Here is a 16,046-nt window from a genome sequence, read left to right as displayed (position 1 = left end):
CCTTTTTTTGATGTGTGTACAATCATTCATTGGACTATGTAATTAATATTGAAAATTCATTTGGTATTCTGAAGAAATCACAGAACCACTGAATTGTTTATTAAGGATAAATGTACAATTTTGAGTGGTCAGCAGTGTCACACAGCATTTGAGGCATTGACAAAAGTGTCAATATCAGATCCAGTACTGATATTTCCTGACTCAGAGAAAGTGTTCAACTTGCCATGTGGTGCCAGCAATGGTGTGATTGGTTGTATTCTAAGTCAAAACATAGATGGTAAACAACACCCAGTAGCTTCTGTGTCGAGACAACTAAACTGGGTGGAGTGGGACTACTCAACTACAGAAAAGGAGATGTTAGCACTTATCTGCATGGTCAGAAATTTAAGTTAGTAACAGATCATGCATTGCTCAAATGGTAGTTGATATTAAAAGATCTTTCTAGTAGGCTGGCCAGATAGGCACTTAAATTGAGTGAATTCAACTGTCAAGTTGTTCATAAACAAGGTAGAAAGTATACAAATGTAGATACATTAAACAGGAAACTCTGAGTGCGCCAAGCACTAGGAAAACCTGTCATTGAATGGCTGAACGCATAAACATATTCAGGTCACAGTCACAGCTCATGACACAAGATGGCTTACGGATCAAAATGTTATGGACTACGCACGGTGGTTCTGGCGATGTTCATGGATAGGATTTTGCAACAGGTGCATGGCCACATGTTAGTGGGTCACAGTGGTCGCTGAATGATGGATAGACAAATTTCTGAGAAGTTCTGGTGGAAGACCAGGAGACATAATGTAGAACTTTACATGAAAAACTGCCTATCTTGTGCACAGAGGGCTGACCTTGGTCACAAAGACATTCCATTACAAAGATTGCCAGAGGCATGTAAACCTTTCAAAATGGTTGGGCTGGATATTTTAGGGCTGTTTAATATAACACCAGCAGGGAGTAAGTATATAAAAGCAATAACACACATTTTTCATGATACATAGCAATTCTGAACCAAAATGCTAACACAGTAGCACAAGAAATGCTAAATAGTTGGATACTCAAGTTTGGTGTACCAGATATCATAATCACTGATCAGAGTATGAATTTAGTATCAGATCTAATGAAAGAGATGTGTCATGTACTTCACATCTGAAAACTCCATATTGAAACAAGCTCTTTTCAGCTACAAGAAAATGGGCGAAGAGGGCAAGTGCAAAAAACCATTTCTAAAATTTTAAGCCACTACATGAATAGCCACCACAATGACTGGAACACATACCTCGAGTTCATAGTCTTGGCGTACAACTGCAAAGTCCATACTAGTACCAATCTTTCACCATACGAGGTTGTTTATGGCAGACAGATTCCATTTCCCTTTGAAATGATACAGCCAAACTTGAAACTAATAGTGAATCAGTAAAGGAATTTGTAAAACATTTACAGGAAGTTTGGCAAAGAGTGAAGTGAGCCAATACAAAAGCCTTAAAATGTCAGGTACAGGATGGGGGGCAACATGTAGGGAAACTGCCACAGTATAGAAATGGTCTGTGAGTACTGTTAACAAACCTCTATATGCCGGAAGTTAAAACTAAGACGTTTTTAACCAAGTACCGCAGTCCACATCAAATCACTAAAATGACTTAACCAGTATGTGTTAAGTTACAACTGCTGATGAAAACATCTACTGTTCATGAGAACAGAATCACAAGTCACTCAAAGAAGCTGTGGATGCACTGTTGCAAGTCCCATTAGCTGTATCAGTACCAAAAAAAAAAAGTCTGGTAAAGTTAGGAAATGGTTACCTAGTGATGATACAGTTGCAAACTCTGTACCTCAAGCACTCAGATAACAGAATGAGTAGTTTCTGATCAGGTCCTTATGTTGTTTGGAGAGTTATTGTGTACATTTGTTGTCTTTATTTTGTGAAGTGTTGCCATAAATTTATTGGTGAGATATGTATCAAGGGGTTTGGAAGTCAGTTTTTTTTCATTATTTGTCAATAAGTAGGGTAGAAGTGATTTTTATAGTTTTCCGCCCCTCGTGTGTATGCATTTTCAGATGAGGGAAGGAACTGATAAAGGTTTCTTTCTCTTATGTGGCACGCCAACTTGGACATCCATGAGAACTGTCGAATACAGTTCACAACCAGAGTCTACATTCTGGAATATTGTTCTTCTGGCAGGCAGATTCAATGTGAACTAGCCAACAGTCGATGTTGATATTAACTTTTGATGTATGAGAAGCAAAGTATGAGGTTCACAGGTTACAAGATGTATTCTCAGACTTACACAAGGAAATGCAGAGAGAGGAAGTTCCAAAGGAAATACATGATGAGTATCAAGAGTTGAGATTCTTGTACGGGAAATTGGGAATACAGCTGAATCAATTAACAGGAGTAGTACCACAGACATTAGTACGAAGAAGAGGAGAGTTGGACACAGGAAGGGATTTACTGAAAATAGTGTTTTTTATAGCAGGCAATGAAGACATACAAAATCTGAACAACAAAGTGGGACAAATACAGGTAATAGCAGACACCACTAAAACACAGCTGTCAAACCAGGAATAGAGTGTGTTAAGTAATACAGAGATGGTACAGGAGCTGACTATGAAATTAATGCAGTACACAAGAAATACTATGCCAACAATAAAAAACAACCTAAAGAGAGCACAGACTCGGTTAAGTGTGCTGAACAGACAAATGACCATAGCTAGGATGTTGTGAACTTTGGTGAATAGCCTGAACATTGGAAGAATAGAAGTATCAATTCTGTAAGAAATTGTTTATGATGCAATACACAGGCATCTAAGTTCTGCAACAATTCTTAGCAGGACTATACAAGGCAAAAAAGGAATTTCCTGCAGAACTACGACATCGTAGAATTAACTGAGAAGAACTCAGCACTATTCTATCATATGGCAACAGCTGAATTCAGTACTGATAGAGCAAAACTACATATATCAATCCAAGTTTTGACAGTGAAGGCATGATACCACTGTTTTACAGTTCACCCACATCCAACAGAGTGAGGAACTATAGGCAAATGGATACAAGTACAAACTCAAGAAGTGTTGACAATTTGCCCAACCAGAGTAACACAGACTAATGCACAAGCGTGTGAGGTACAGCTATTTTTAAGGAAAATGGAATGACAGTGCCAGAGAGAAGTGCTGTGCCCACAATCTCATTTACACAGAGTGGGGCACATTGGATTAATTCAGTTTTCCTAACAGAAACTGTAATTGTAAACTGTTACACGAACAGAAAATCCAGAGCCCTGACAAAAGTAGAACTAAGAAACAGTAGTACAACGATAAATGGTACAACTTGTGATAGAGCGAGAATGCAGTTTTGTCTTCCAGCAAAAACTACCGGTACAACCAAGATCAAGTTATCAAATGCCGTGTTGCATTAGCTGGAAAAACCATTACAAGTGTCAGCAACACTTTCCTTTCCTAAACAATGCCTTCAATCCCAACCTATTACACATACTAGATGAACTTACAGCATCACAGAGAGGAAGAATTTCTGCAGAACGAATGTTCCAGCAAGTCCAGCAATACCGCGGCAAGCATTATGAAAACATCATGACTGTAATCATTACAACTACCAATGTTGGCATGGTCCCGCTAGCAGTTTGTGTATACTACTCATTCTTTGACATAAAACTGCCTGCCTCCTTGAGTTACCAGTACTTCAGATACCTGTCGAGTGGCTTACTAATAAAAATAAGGACCAGAAAGTGCCACATAACAAAATTATGAATTTGTATCAGCATATAAGGAGTCAACAGAGACAATATAGAATTAAAAATCAAAACAAGGATTTTGTGAATCAGCCTTCATAAACATCTACATAGTGAAATCTGTACAGAGGTACCATCTTATGCTAACTCGTTTATGGACAACCTAGAGGAATCCTTTCTATTCCTGAGCAAAACTAAAACCTCTTGTCTGATTTCATTAAGGACATCTTTATGATTTGATAAGGGCTGTCTCTGGCCTTTCTACATCTACATCTACGCGATTACTCTGCTATTCACAATAAAGTGCCTGGCAGAGGGTTCAATGAAACACCTTCAAGCTGTCCCTCTACCGTTCCACTCTTGAGCGGCACGCAGGAAAAACGAGCACTTTAATTTTTCTGTGTGAGCCCTGATCTCTCTTATTTTATCGTGATGATCATTTCTCTCTATGTAGGTGGGTGCCAACAGAATGAGAAGATCCCGTCACAACAAAAAACGCCTTTGTTTTAATGACTGCCACTCCAATTCATGTATCATGTCTGTGGCACTATCTCCCCTACTTCACGATAATACAAAACGAGCTGCCCTTCTTTGTAATTTTTCGATGTCATCCGTCAGTCCCACCTGATGCGGATCCCACACCACACAGCAATACTCCAGAATAGGGCCGACAAGTGTGGTGTAAGCAGTCTCTTTAGTAGACCTGTTGCACCTTCTAACTATTCTGCCAATGAATCGCAGTCTTTGGTTTTCTCTACCCACAATATTATCTATGTGATCATTCCAATTTAGGTTATTTGTAATTATAATCCCTAAGTATTTAGATTAATTTACAGCCTTCAGATTTGTGTGACTTATCACATAATCGAAATTTAGCTGATTTCTTTTAGTACTCATGTGAATAACTTCACACTTTTCCTTATTCAGGATCAATTGCCACTTATCACACCATACAGATATATTTTCTAAATCATTCTGCAAGTAGTTTTGATCATCTGATGACCTTTACAAGATGGTAAATGACAGCATCATCTGCAAACAATCTAAGACGGCTACTCAGATTGTCTCCTATGTCGTTAATATAGATCAGGAACAATAGAGGACCTATAACACTGCCTTGGGGAACGCCGAATATTACTTCTGTTTTACTCGATGACTTTCTGTCTATTACTACGAACTGTGACCTTTCTGACAGGAAATCATGAATCCAGTCGCACTCCGTAGGCATGCAGTTTGGTTAGAAGACGCCTGTGAGGAACGGTGTCGAAAGCCTTCTGGAAATCTAAAAATATGGAATCAATTTGACATCCCCTGTGGATAGCACTTATTACTTCATGAATATAAAGAGCTAGTTGTGTTTCACAAGAACAATATTTTCTGAATCCGTCCTGACTATGTGTCAATAAATCGTTTTCTTCAAGGTACTTCATAATGTTTGAATACAGTATACGTTCCAAAATCCTACTGCAAATCAACGTTAGTGATATAGTCCTGTAATTCAGCAGATTACTCCTACATCCCTTTTTGGATATTGATGTGACTTGAACAACTTTCCAGTCTTTAGGTATGGATCTTTCTGTGAGCGAGTGGTTGTATATAATTGCTAAATATGGAGCTATTTTATCAGCATACTCTGAGAGGAACCTGACTGGTATACAATCTGGACAGGAGGCCTTGCCTTTATCAAGTGATTTAAGCAGCTTTGTTACACCGAGGATATCTACTTCTATGTTTCTCATCTTGGCAGTTGTTCTCGATTGGAATTCAGGAATATTTACTTCATCTACTTTGGTGAAGGAGCTTCAGAAAACCATGCTTAATAACTCTGTTTTAGTGGCACTGTCATCAGTGACTTCACCGTTGCTATCGCGCAGTGAAGGTATTGATTGGGTCTTGCCACTGGTGTGCTTTATGTATGACCAGAATCACTTTGGGTTTTCTGCCAGATTTCGAGACAGAATTTCATTGTGGAAATTATTAAAAGCATCTCGCCCAGTCCCTTCCACACAGCCCTCGCCACCCGTGTAGCCGCCTCCTGTGTGTAGTGGACTTCTGATCTATTAAGTGGAACCGGAAACCCACCACCCGATGGCGCAAGTCAAGGAATCTGCAGCCTACACGGTCACAGAACTGCCTGAGCCTCTGATTCAGAACCTCCACTTGGCTTTGCACCAAAGGACCACAGTCGGTTCTATCGACGATGCTGCAGATGGTGAGCTCTGCCTTAATCTCGGAAGCAAGACTGGCAGTCTTCACCACTTCCGCTAGCCGCCCGAAACTGGACAGAATCTGCTCTGATCCAAAGCGACACACGTCATTGGTACCGACATGAGAAACCACCTGCAGTTGGCTGCACCCTGTACTCTTCATGGCGTCCAGAAGCACCCTTTCCACATCCAGAATGACTCCCCCTGGTATGCACACGGAGTGCACACTGGCTTCCTTCCCCTCCTTGGCAGCCATGTTTCTAAGGGGCCCCATTACGCGCCTAACGTTGGAGATCCCAACTACCAGCAAACCCAACCTCTGAGAATGCCCAGGTCTTGCGGGCCGCGGAGCTTCCTCTGGCACAGGGTGGATGACTGCATCTGGCTTAGAGACATCGTCAGCCACAGATAATGCCCGAAACCTGTTCATCAAACAAACCAGGGAAGCCCTATGATCGGCCCCTCGGAGAGTTTTTCACTGCCTGCCGGACTTTGGAATGATCTCCCACTTGGCCATGGGTGAGGGTCAACCTCAGTACAGGCAGTACCCGAGGCAGCCACAGCAGTGGACCAAACGGGGGACACGCGGGACATGCTCAACGTCCTTCGCATCCCCGCATTCGATCCCCCACAGTGACGCCCCTTGCCAGCAGCCTCAAGCTGTGTGACGAAAGCCAAAGCAGCCTGGAGCTGTGAGTGAAGGGTCGCAAACTCAGCTCCATATGTACACAACAATCACAGTTCCTATCCATTACTACAGTTGCTCCTGTTTGAAGCTTGTAAAAATATGTAACAAGTGAACGGTGTACTCGCCTTATTAGTAGCAGGAACTAGCGGTGCTGCTCTCGCTGACGGTCTAACCGACACTTTTCCTCAAAAACTTCAATATTTACTCCCAAATTCACTTCACATTGTCTTTCTCAAGGAGCTCCCTTAATCTCTGTCTCACAGACGGCACCACAAAAACCTGTGTTCATATCAAATGCACCAGCCACCAACAATACATGGAAAAATATTTCTTTTCACATATCTTCCTGCTACACCAACACAGCCACCCCCACTAGAACAAGTCAATGCTCAATCATCCACTTATCACCCCACCCTTGAAAATGTCAACCACATCCTTCATCAATACTTTGATTACCTCTCAACATGACCTAAGGTAAGGAACAACATACCCAAAAGAACAATCCTCATTACCCAATGTAGTGTTCAGCCACCCACACAAAATACACAATATCATGACCCATAAACCTGCACTACATGGTTCATTCTCCTGCAGACAACCTGCACAAAAGATCTTTTGCATACACTCACCCATCATACTAGAACCCTGCAAGAATGTGGCCTGTGGCCCACATGTGCTTGCAATGTGCAAATGAGAGCACGAATACGCTACGCTAACACTGGTGAAAGTTGCCGAAGATTACTGATGTTATTACAGCCACATGAGTGGATGTACATCAGCTGCTTGTTTGCAGCCACATGGATTTCATGCACCTGCACTCATTCTCACATGGACTGGAAGTCTGCAGTGTGTGCATGTGTGATGTGATTTACTTACCACTGAACTTGGGTGAAACTTATGTGCATGACAAATAACAAATACAGATATAAATTATTATTCATTATTCATGAATAACAAATAATATTCGAAACATTATTCACTTACACAAATAAAAACATTTATTTGTCATCTGTGAATAAAATGTGTTAAGGAAAGTACATAAATTTGAAATCCAGTGCGATTTATTGCTCCTGTGCTTTGTAATTTATTAAACAAACATACTTTTTGTTTCTTTTAAATTAGTTTTCAACTAAAAATAACTGTTTTCAAACATCACATCATAAACTTTCTTCGATTTTTGGAGATTTGCCATTGTGGCACTAAAGAAAATACGTTCTACACATTTAATGCACACCTGAATTCCTCCTTAATCACGATAACGATATATGTCTTCTAACTCAGAATCTTCATCAGCAAAAACTGAGAAATAATCCTTCCTGCTGTTGTGATTCTACTTTAACTTCACTTGTCAAATCACATTCCAAATAAAATCTCATGTTTATGCCATGATATCACTCAAAACTTGTGACCGATTTTCTCTGATATTTCTTTGGCTGTTATGTCTCTGTATGTTGTTGAAAGGCACCCTTGGCCACAAACAGCAATCAGCAATACGGGTGAAATGTGGTACTTGTTTCTAAATCATGGATAACACACTGCTGCAATAATTGCTTTGGTTTAGAAAGACAAGAATTGTCTTTCAATTGTCTTCTGGAACTTTCATTACACAAAAGCTGCACGTGTGCTGCAATTTTATGAACCTTTATGGACCTAATCCCAGTGTCTCTTTCTATATTTTTGAATCTAAAAGCCTATAATTGAGTAGATGCCTGTCGGATCAAAAAACTATTCCATGTTCTAATGGCAAGCTTGCTCAGAGTTCACTCATTTTGTAGCACTACAAACACGAATGAATTGAGTAATTATACCAAGTAGACATGTATATCTGATAGTCTTAGCAGTCTAAGAAAAGTGTTGAAGATTATGAATTTTTGTTGGCTGTGTTCTCATCATTGGTGGCTTACATAGTTCTTGCACATGTTAGCAATGGGAGGTGGAGACATACTGGCAGGCGCAGACACAGTTGAATGGGGCCGAGTTGGTCCTGTAATAAGGCTGTAACACACTCAGCAGCTCATCTGCAATAGCCAGGCTGCGACAGCCAATAAAACGACGACGTTACATTGCAGCCTGCACACTGGGCAGCTGTGGTTTCCTGACTACGCTACAAATCAAGTAAAGCTGTGCTCTACTCGAAGGTTTGTTCCAGCACTGCAGTGCATTACTGTGCACAGTCGTGCGCACTTAGACTTCTTCCCAAAACCAAATAGACTTATAGAGCCAATTAGAGGGGGTTCTACATTTCAACATGTACTGCGGAATACGGTGCAACTTGACTTGTAATTACTGCCATTTTCATAGGTGGAAAAAGTGATAAGTAACAGAGGAAATCTTAGGACCAACTGGGGATAGGCCCCTATGGCCTTAGTTTTGTAGTTTGGAATTTAAGCCAATGAGCCACAAAGACACACTTCTAGACTAATCATTAATAAGTTATTTATCAAGCAGAAACTGCACTGGGCCAAGGAAAAAAATACTACAAGAAGTAAACAAAGAAAATATGATGGCATTACACGTTATTCGTTATTTATGTCACAAATAATTTATTGGTGAATAAATCTGGTTAAATGATCTACATATTCAAATAATTATCCACGTCGACATTTATTCGAATGGTACCCATCTCTTCTCATCACTACATCTTACACTTCCTTTCTCTTTCTGTACATATTATCAGGTGTAATGAGTGCTGGATTGAGTTATGAAAGCTAGTGAAGCTGGATTTAAGTTTTGTTGCTAATTACAAACACGGATGACAATTAAAGTCAACATAAATCTTTTTAATTTGTTCTGTTCAAAATATGTCTCAGTGTCGCCGCAATTTTAGCAGCTAACTCAAAGGGAGCATTATTTCATCAGCTATTCTTTCACACAAATATAAAGTTCTATAGCTGAAACAATGGCCTTCAATATTATTCAATATTTGATTATCAATTTAAATTTCATTACAATGTGGTCACAATTCATGAATCTCAGGTATACAGCAGACAGCTCCTCCATAGAAAAAATGGAAAATTGACAGCTAAAAAGAAATTCTAATTCTGTACGCATTTGTTCACTTGCCAGTCCCATTAGTGCCGATACGTTGTGATAAAGCTTTACCGGCGTGACAAGGCCACATGCCTGTTGCCTCCCTCCTCACACACACTGTGTGTGGGCCACCTGCACATGTGTCAATTTGCTCTAGACAAATCATAGAAAATACCTGTGATATACACTCATCCACGTGCCCCTGTGCCATGCATGTCTGTGTGTGCACGTATGCACCAGCACGGCTCTAACGCTTGTAACAATTCTGTGCTCTTACGAGTTTCTATGAACCACACGTCAATCAGCTATCACTTGCCTGTAGCTATTTCTCATTTTTGGTTACTCTTTTTATCCAAGAATTCCCATTATTGAAACACCAAATAAGATGTCTACCAACAGTGACTACTAAAGTATGTGCCAACACTACTACAAAAGTGTGTTTCAGGCAAGACTCATGGCTTTACAAATTTACAACTTGAAGTAATGATTAGTATATGCTTTGTGGTTTATTAACTTCCACATGCAATGCCCAATGCTTACCTATGTCCTGGTCAACATCACTGTTACTTCTGAGAACTTGAACGCCATCCTGAAATTCAATGTTCCACTTAGAGAACCATCAAAACACTTAAAAGAAACATTTATGACTTAACTTATAGAACACATACAGAAATTCTGATACCTAAAAATAAGATACTGCTTAAAACACACACGCGACATTAACTGTAGTAATCAGTCTCTGGCAATTTTTTTTTTTTCCAGTTTCACTACAGTGAACTACTGAGTGTTGCTGTATTTGATCTACACCCTATCAATTTCTTCATTGGTGATAATGACATAACATTATCTTTGGAATATCCCTTATTTTTGTAACAAATAAACAGCGATTTTTGTATGGAATATGTTTTGCTTTTTATTGTGAAAGCGTTGTTAGTGGCAAGTTTAGTTCTTCCTCTTTCCTGTTTCCAGCAAATAAGTAACACTTATGAGAAGCAGTAGCAACAAAAACTAAGAACAACATTTATCACAATAAACAACAGGTTTGATACAAAATTGTGTGTAATCAACACAAAAGAAATAGACACTGTAAAAATAACAGCATACCATAAGCTAAGTCTATTTTGCATCCTGTTTCCTATACATTACATTTCCAAAAGCACAGAATAAAAGTCTTACACTTTTGTCGCAATGACACTACCCCCATTGAGCTGAAATTTTACACTCATGCTGGCAATAGCAATTATACTGCAAAAGACTCAAACTCACTACATACTCTCTTTGAAAATATTCACTCACATCTGGTAATTTAATACAACTAGTTGTTTCATGCTGTCTATTACCTGTTAATATTGGACTTCACGATATAACTGAGTAAAAACAAAACTTATTAACTATTTCTTTCAATCCGACATAGTGACTTAATTTAGTGTTTTGGAAAATTAGTTGCTTTCAAATAATCATTATCGTGGGCTTCAACTCTTTACACAAGTGATAAAAGTCTGTCTGTAATATTTTATTACACCACAATTGTTCTTCAGCACCCAAACTTTAATGTTTAACTACTATTTTCCAACAATTTAGGAACATAAAGGAATAATGCTAATCAACAAAAGAAAGCGTAAGGCTCACTCCCCACTCAGTCTAACTGGTTTGATGCAGCCCGCCACGAAACTGTGCTAACCTCTTCGTCTCGGAGCAGCACTTGCAACCTACGTCTTCAATTATTTGCTGGACGTATTCCAATCTCTGTCTTCCTCTACTGTTTTTGCCCTCTACAGCTCCCTCTAGTACCATGGAAGTCATTCCCTCATCTCTTAACAGATGTCCTATCATCCTGTCCCTTCTCCTTATCAGTGTTTTCCACACATTCCTTTCCTCTCCGATTCTGCGTAGAACCTCCTCATTCCATACCTTATCAGTCCACCTAATTTCCAACATTCATCTGTAGCACCGCATCTCAAATGCTTCAGTTCTCTTCTGTTCTGGCTTTCCCACAGTCCATGTTTCACTACCATACAATGCTGTACTCCAGACGTACATTCTCAGAAATTTCTTTCTCAAATTATGGCCGATATTTGATATTCATAGACTTCTAGTGGCCAGGAATGCCTTTTTTGCCATAGCTAGTCTGCTTTTGATGTCCTCCTTGCTCCGTCGACTACAGGTTATTTTGCTGCCTAGGTAGCAGAATTCCTTAACTGGATCTACTTCATGACCATCAATCCTGATGGTAAGTTTCTCGCTGTTCTCATTTCTACTACTTCTCATTACCTTTGTCTTTCTCCAATTTACTCTCAATTCATACTGTGTACTCATTAGACTGTTCATTCTGTTCAGCACATAATGTAATTCTTCTTCACTTTCACTCAGGATAGCAATGTCGTCAGCAAATCATATCACTGAGATCCTTTCACCTTGAATTTTAATTCCAATCTTGAACCTTTCTTTTATTTCCATCATTGCTTACTTGATGTACAGATTGAGCAGTAGGGGCGAAAGGCTGCATCCTTGTCTTACACTCTTTTTAATATGAGCACATCATTCCTGGTCATCCATTCTTATTATTCCCTCTTGGCTATTGTACATATTGTATATGACCCGTATCTCCCTATAGCTTACCCCTACTTTTTTTCAGAATTTCGAACATCTTGCACCGTTTTACATTGTCAAATGCCTTTTCCAGGTTGACAAATCCTTTGAATGTGTCTTGATTTTTCTTTAGCCTTGCTTCCATTATTAACCGCAATGTCAGAACTGCCTCTCTTGTGCCTTTACTTTTCCTCTAGCCAAACTGATCGACATCTAGTGCAGTCTCAATTTTCTTTTCCATTCTTCTGTATATTATTCTTGTAAGCAACTTGGATGCATGAGCTGTCAAGCTGATTGTGCGATAATTCTAGCACTTGTCAGCTCTTGCCGTCTTCGGAATTGTGTGGATGATGCTTTTCTGAAAGTCAAGATGGTATGTCGCCACTCATACGTTCGTCACACCAACGTGTGTCATTTTGTTGCCACTTCCCCCAATGATTTTAGACATTCTGATGGAATGTTACCTATCCCTTCTGCCTTATTTGACCTTAAGTCCTCCAAAACTCTTTTTAAATTCTGATTCTAATACTGGATCCTCTCTCTCTTCTAAATCGACTCCTGTTTCTTCTTCTATCACATCAGACAAATCTTCCCCCTCATAGAGGCTTTCATTCAATGTATTCTTTCCACCTATTCGCTCTCACCTCTGCATTTAACAGTGGAATTCCCATTGCACTCTTAATGTTACAACCCTTGCTTTTAATGTCACTGAAGGTTGTTTTGACTTTCCTGTATGCTGAGTCTGTCCCTCCGACTAGCATTTCTTTTTCAATGTCTTCACATTTTTCCTGCAGCTTAGCTTCCCCGCATTTCCTATTTATTTCATTTCTCCCCGACTTGTATTTCTGTATTCCTGAGTTTCCCGGAACATTTTTGTACTTCCACCTTTCATCAATCAACTGAAGTATGTCTTCTGTTATCCATGGTTTCTTGGCAGTTACCTTCTTTCTACCTATGTTTTCTTTCCCAACTTCTGTGATGGCCCTTTTCAGAGATGTCCATTCCTCTTCAACTATAATGCCTACTGAGCTATTCCTTATTGCTGTATCTATAGCATTAGAGAACTTCAAGTGTATCTCATCATTCCTTAGTACTTCTGTATACCACTTCTTTTTTGCATATTGATTCTCCCTGACTAACGTCTTAAACCTCAGCCTACTCTTCATCACTACTATATTGTGATTTGAGTCTATATCTGCTCCTGGGTATGTCTTACTATCCAGAACCTCTGTCTGACCATGATGTAATCTAACTGAAATCTTCCCATATCACCCAGCCTTTTCCAAGTATACCTCCTCCTCTTGTGATTCTTGAACACGGTATTCGCTATTACTAGCTGAAACTTGTTAAAGAACTCTTAGTCTTTCTCCACTCTCATTCCTTGTCCCAAGCCCGTATTCTCCTGTAACCTTTTCTTCTACTCTTTTCCCTACAACTGCATTCCAGTCCCCCATGACTATTAGATTTTCATTCCCCTTTACATACTGTATTACCCTTTCAATATCTTCATGCACTTTCTGTATCTCTTCGAATTCAGCTTGTGATGTCAGCATGTATACCTGAACTATCGTTGTCGGTGTTGGTTTACTGTCGATTTTGATGAGAACAATCCTGTCACTGAACTGTTCAACAGGAACACACTCTTTGCTCAACCTTCCTATTCATAATGAATCCTACTCCTGTTGTACCATTTTCTGCTGCTGTTGATATTACCCTATACTCATCTGACCAGAAATACTTGTCTTCTTTCCACTTCACTTCACTGACCCCTACTATATTTAGATTGAGCCTTTGCATTTCCATTTTCAGATTTTCTAATTTTCCTACCATGTTCAAGCTTCTGACATACCACGCCCTGACTCGTAGAACATTATCCTTCCGTTCATTACTTGTTGGTTATTCAATCTTTTTCTCATGATAACCTCCCCCTTGGCAGTACCCTCCCAGACATCCTAATGGGGACTATTCCGGAATCTTTAGCCAATGGAGGGATGATCATGACACTTCTTCAATTACAGGCCATATGTCCTATGCAGTGGTTTCCATTGCCTTCTGCATCCTCATGCTGTTGATCATTGCTGATTCTTATGCCTTTAGGGGCAGTTTTCCACCCCTAGGACAAGAGAGTGCCCTGAACCTCTGTCCGCTCCTCTGCCCTGTTTGACGAGGCTGTTGGCAGAATGAGGGTGACTTCTTATGCCAGAAGTCTTTGGCCGCCAATGCTGATTATTAATCAAAATTTAAGCAGCAGCAGGATTCGAACCCAGGACCAAAGCTCTTTTGATTATGAATCAAAGATGCTACCTCTAGACCATGGGTGCTATGCTCTTTAGATATTACTCCAGAATACCATAACAAACAAGAGTATGATCAGTGGCATTAAAATAATATTAGTTACAAAGTAATCTAAAATGAAATTGGATGTATAACTAAGAAAACATCTCATCACAAAACAAATACCTTATGTTTCAATGAAAGTATCTAACTTAACAGAGTGAACTAAATACTTGGAAACAATGGTGCACTACTCAAAGTGAAGCCAAAGGTAACTGTAAAGCCAACACATCATTAAAAATAGGCATTGTAAATTGGTATCAATAAACACTTTTAATCATGGTGATGTCACAATGATTTCAGGCACTGTGAAACGCCAAAGCGAATTGTCCAAAATTTTTGAAAATGGAAAATTATATGAAGATGGTTGGCTGACAAATATGTTATATGTAAGTACTAAACAAAATTTTTTGTTCAAGATATTATAATAAATGTGTGACTGCATTAATTATTTGGAGATGAAGAGGCTTGCATATGACAGTAGTCTGGAGTGTGGCACCAAACCTCTCTCCAGATTGAAGACCATAACAACAACTAAAACTATCACTAACTTCATTCAAAACATTATGTACTACTTTGTTACTAAAACAAGAATATTAATAGCACAAAAAAAAACAGACAAGATGATTGAGACATGTCAAATGCAGAGCAAAAAGAAAAACCACTTTGTGTTCTGCCTTACGGCAGATCTTGTAATGGGGGAAGCCTCCCAAGAGAGGTCCACCACATGAGCATCTAGGAAAGTGATTCCAGTGGTGGTTTCCCATTGCCTTCCCCTGATGATGATGAAATGACAATGAGGACAACACAACTACCAGTCCCTGAGTGGAGAAAATCTCCGACCCAGCCGGGAATAGAACTCGGGCCCCTTGGCGTAACAGACTGCCATGCTGACCACTCCGCTATCAGGGTGGACAAAAAGAAAAATAGGCACAGAAATTGTAAACTAAGTCATTTCTGGTTAATTAATGTAAGAATAAACCATGGAAAATTGACGCTGGAATAAGGACAATATTATGAAATGGATAGACTGCTACTCACCATGCACAAGAGAAATTGAGTCACAGCAAGCACAATGAAAACAATGCCATACATTTAAGCTTTCTGCCAAAAGGCCTTCTAAAGCAGAAAAAAAAACACTTTCACACAAATACAACTCACACACATAACCACTATCTCTGGCTGTTGAGGCTAGACCGTGTACAGCAATGACACCTGATGAGAGAAACAATCTGTGAGTGGTAGGGATAAGGGGGAGGCTGGGGTGAGAGGGAGGGGGCGGGTGAACAGAAGGGAGAGGTGGAGGGGAAGTGGGAGGGGAAGGGGAGGGGGATGGTGAAGGGAAGTGAGAGGTGGAGGGGAAGGGGAGGGGGATGGTGAAGGGAAGTGAGAGGTGGAGGGGAGGGGGGAGGGGGAGGGGGGAGGGGGAGGGGGGAGGGGGAGGGGGAGGGG

At 39.9% G+C, this 16,046-nt stretch overlaps 1 protein-coding gene across 1 annotated transcript in view; it reads right to left on the bottom strand.

The window, feature by feature from the left end:
* LOC124721846 (early endosome antigen 1-like) overlaps positions 1–16,046 on the bottom strand; it is a 206,412-nt gene that overhangs the window by 132,410 nt on the left and 57,956 nt on the right. Inside the window, exon 4 of the mRNA XM_047246977.1 lies at positions 10,212–10,260. Coding sequence (XP_047102933.1) covers positions 10,212–10,260 — 49 coding nt within the window. The remainder of the gene's footprint in view (positions 1–10,211; positions 10,261–16,046) is intronic.

Source organism: Schistocerca piceifrons, chromosome X (assembly GCF_021461385.2).
Source record: "Schistocerca piceifrons isolate TAMUIC-IGC-003096 chromosome X, iqSchPice1.1, whole genome shotgun sequence".
NCBI lineage: Eukaryota > Metazoa > Arthropoda > Insecta > Orthoptera > Acrididae > Schistocerca > Schistocerca piceifrons.
This window is presented reverse-complemented; position numbering and strand designations above follow the sequence as displayed.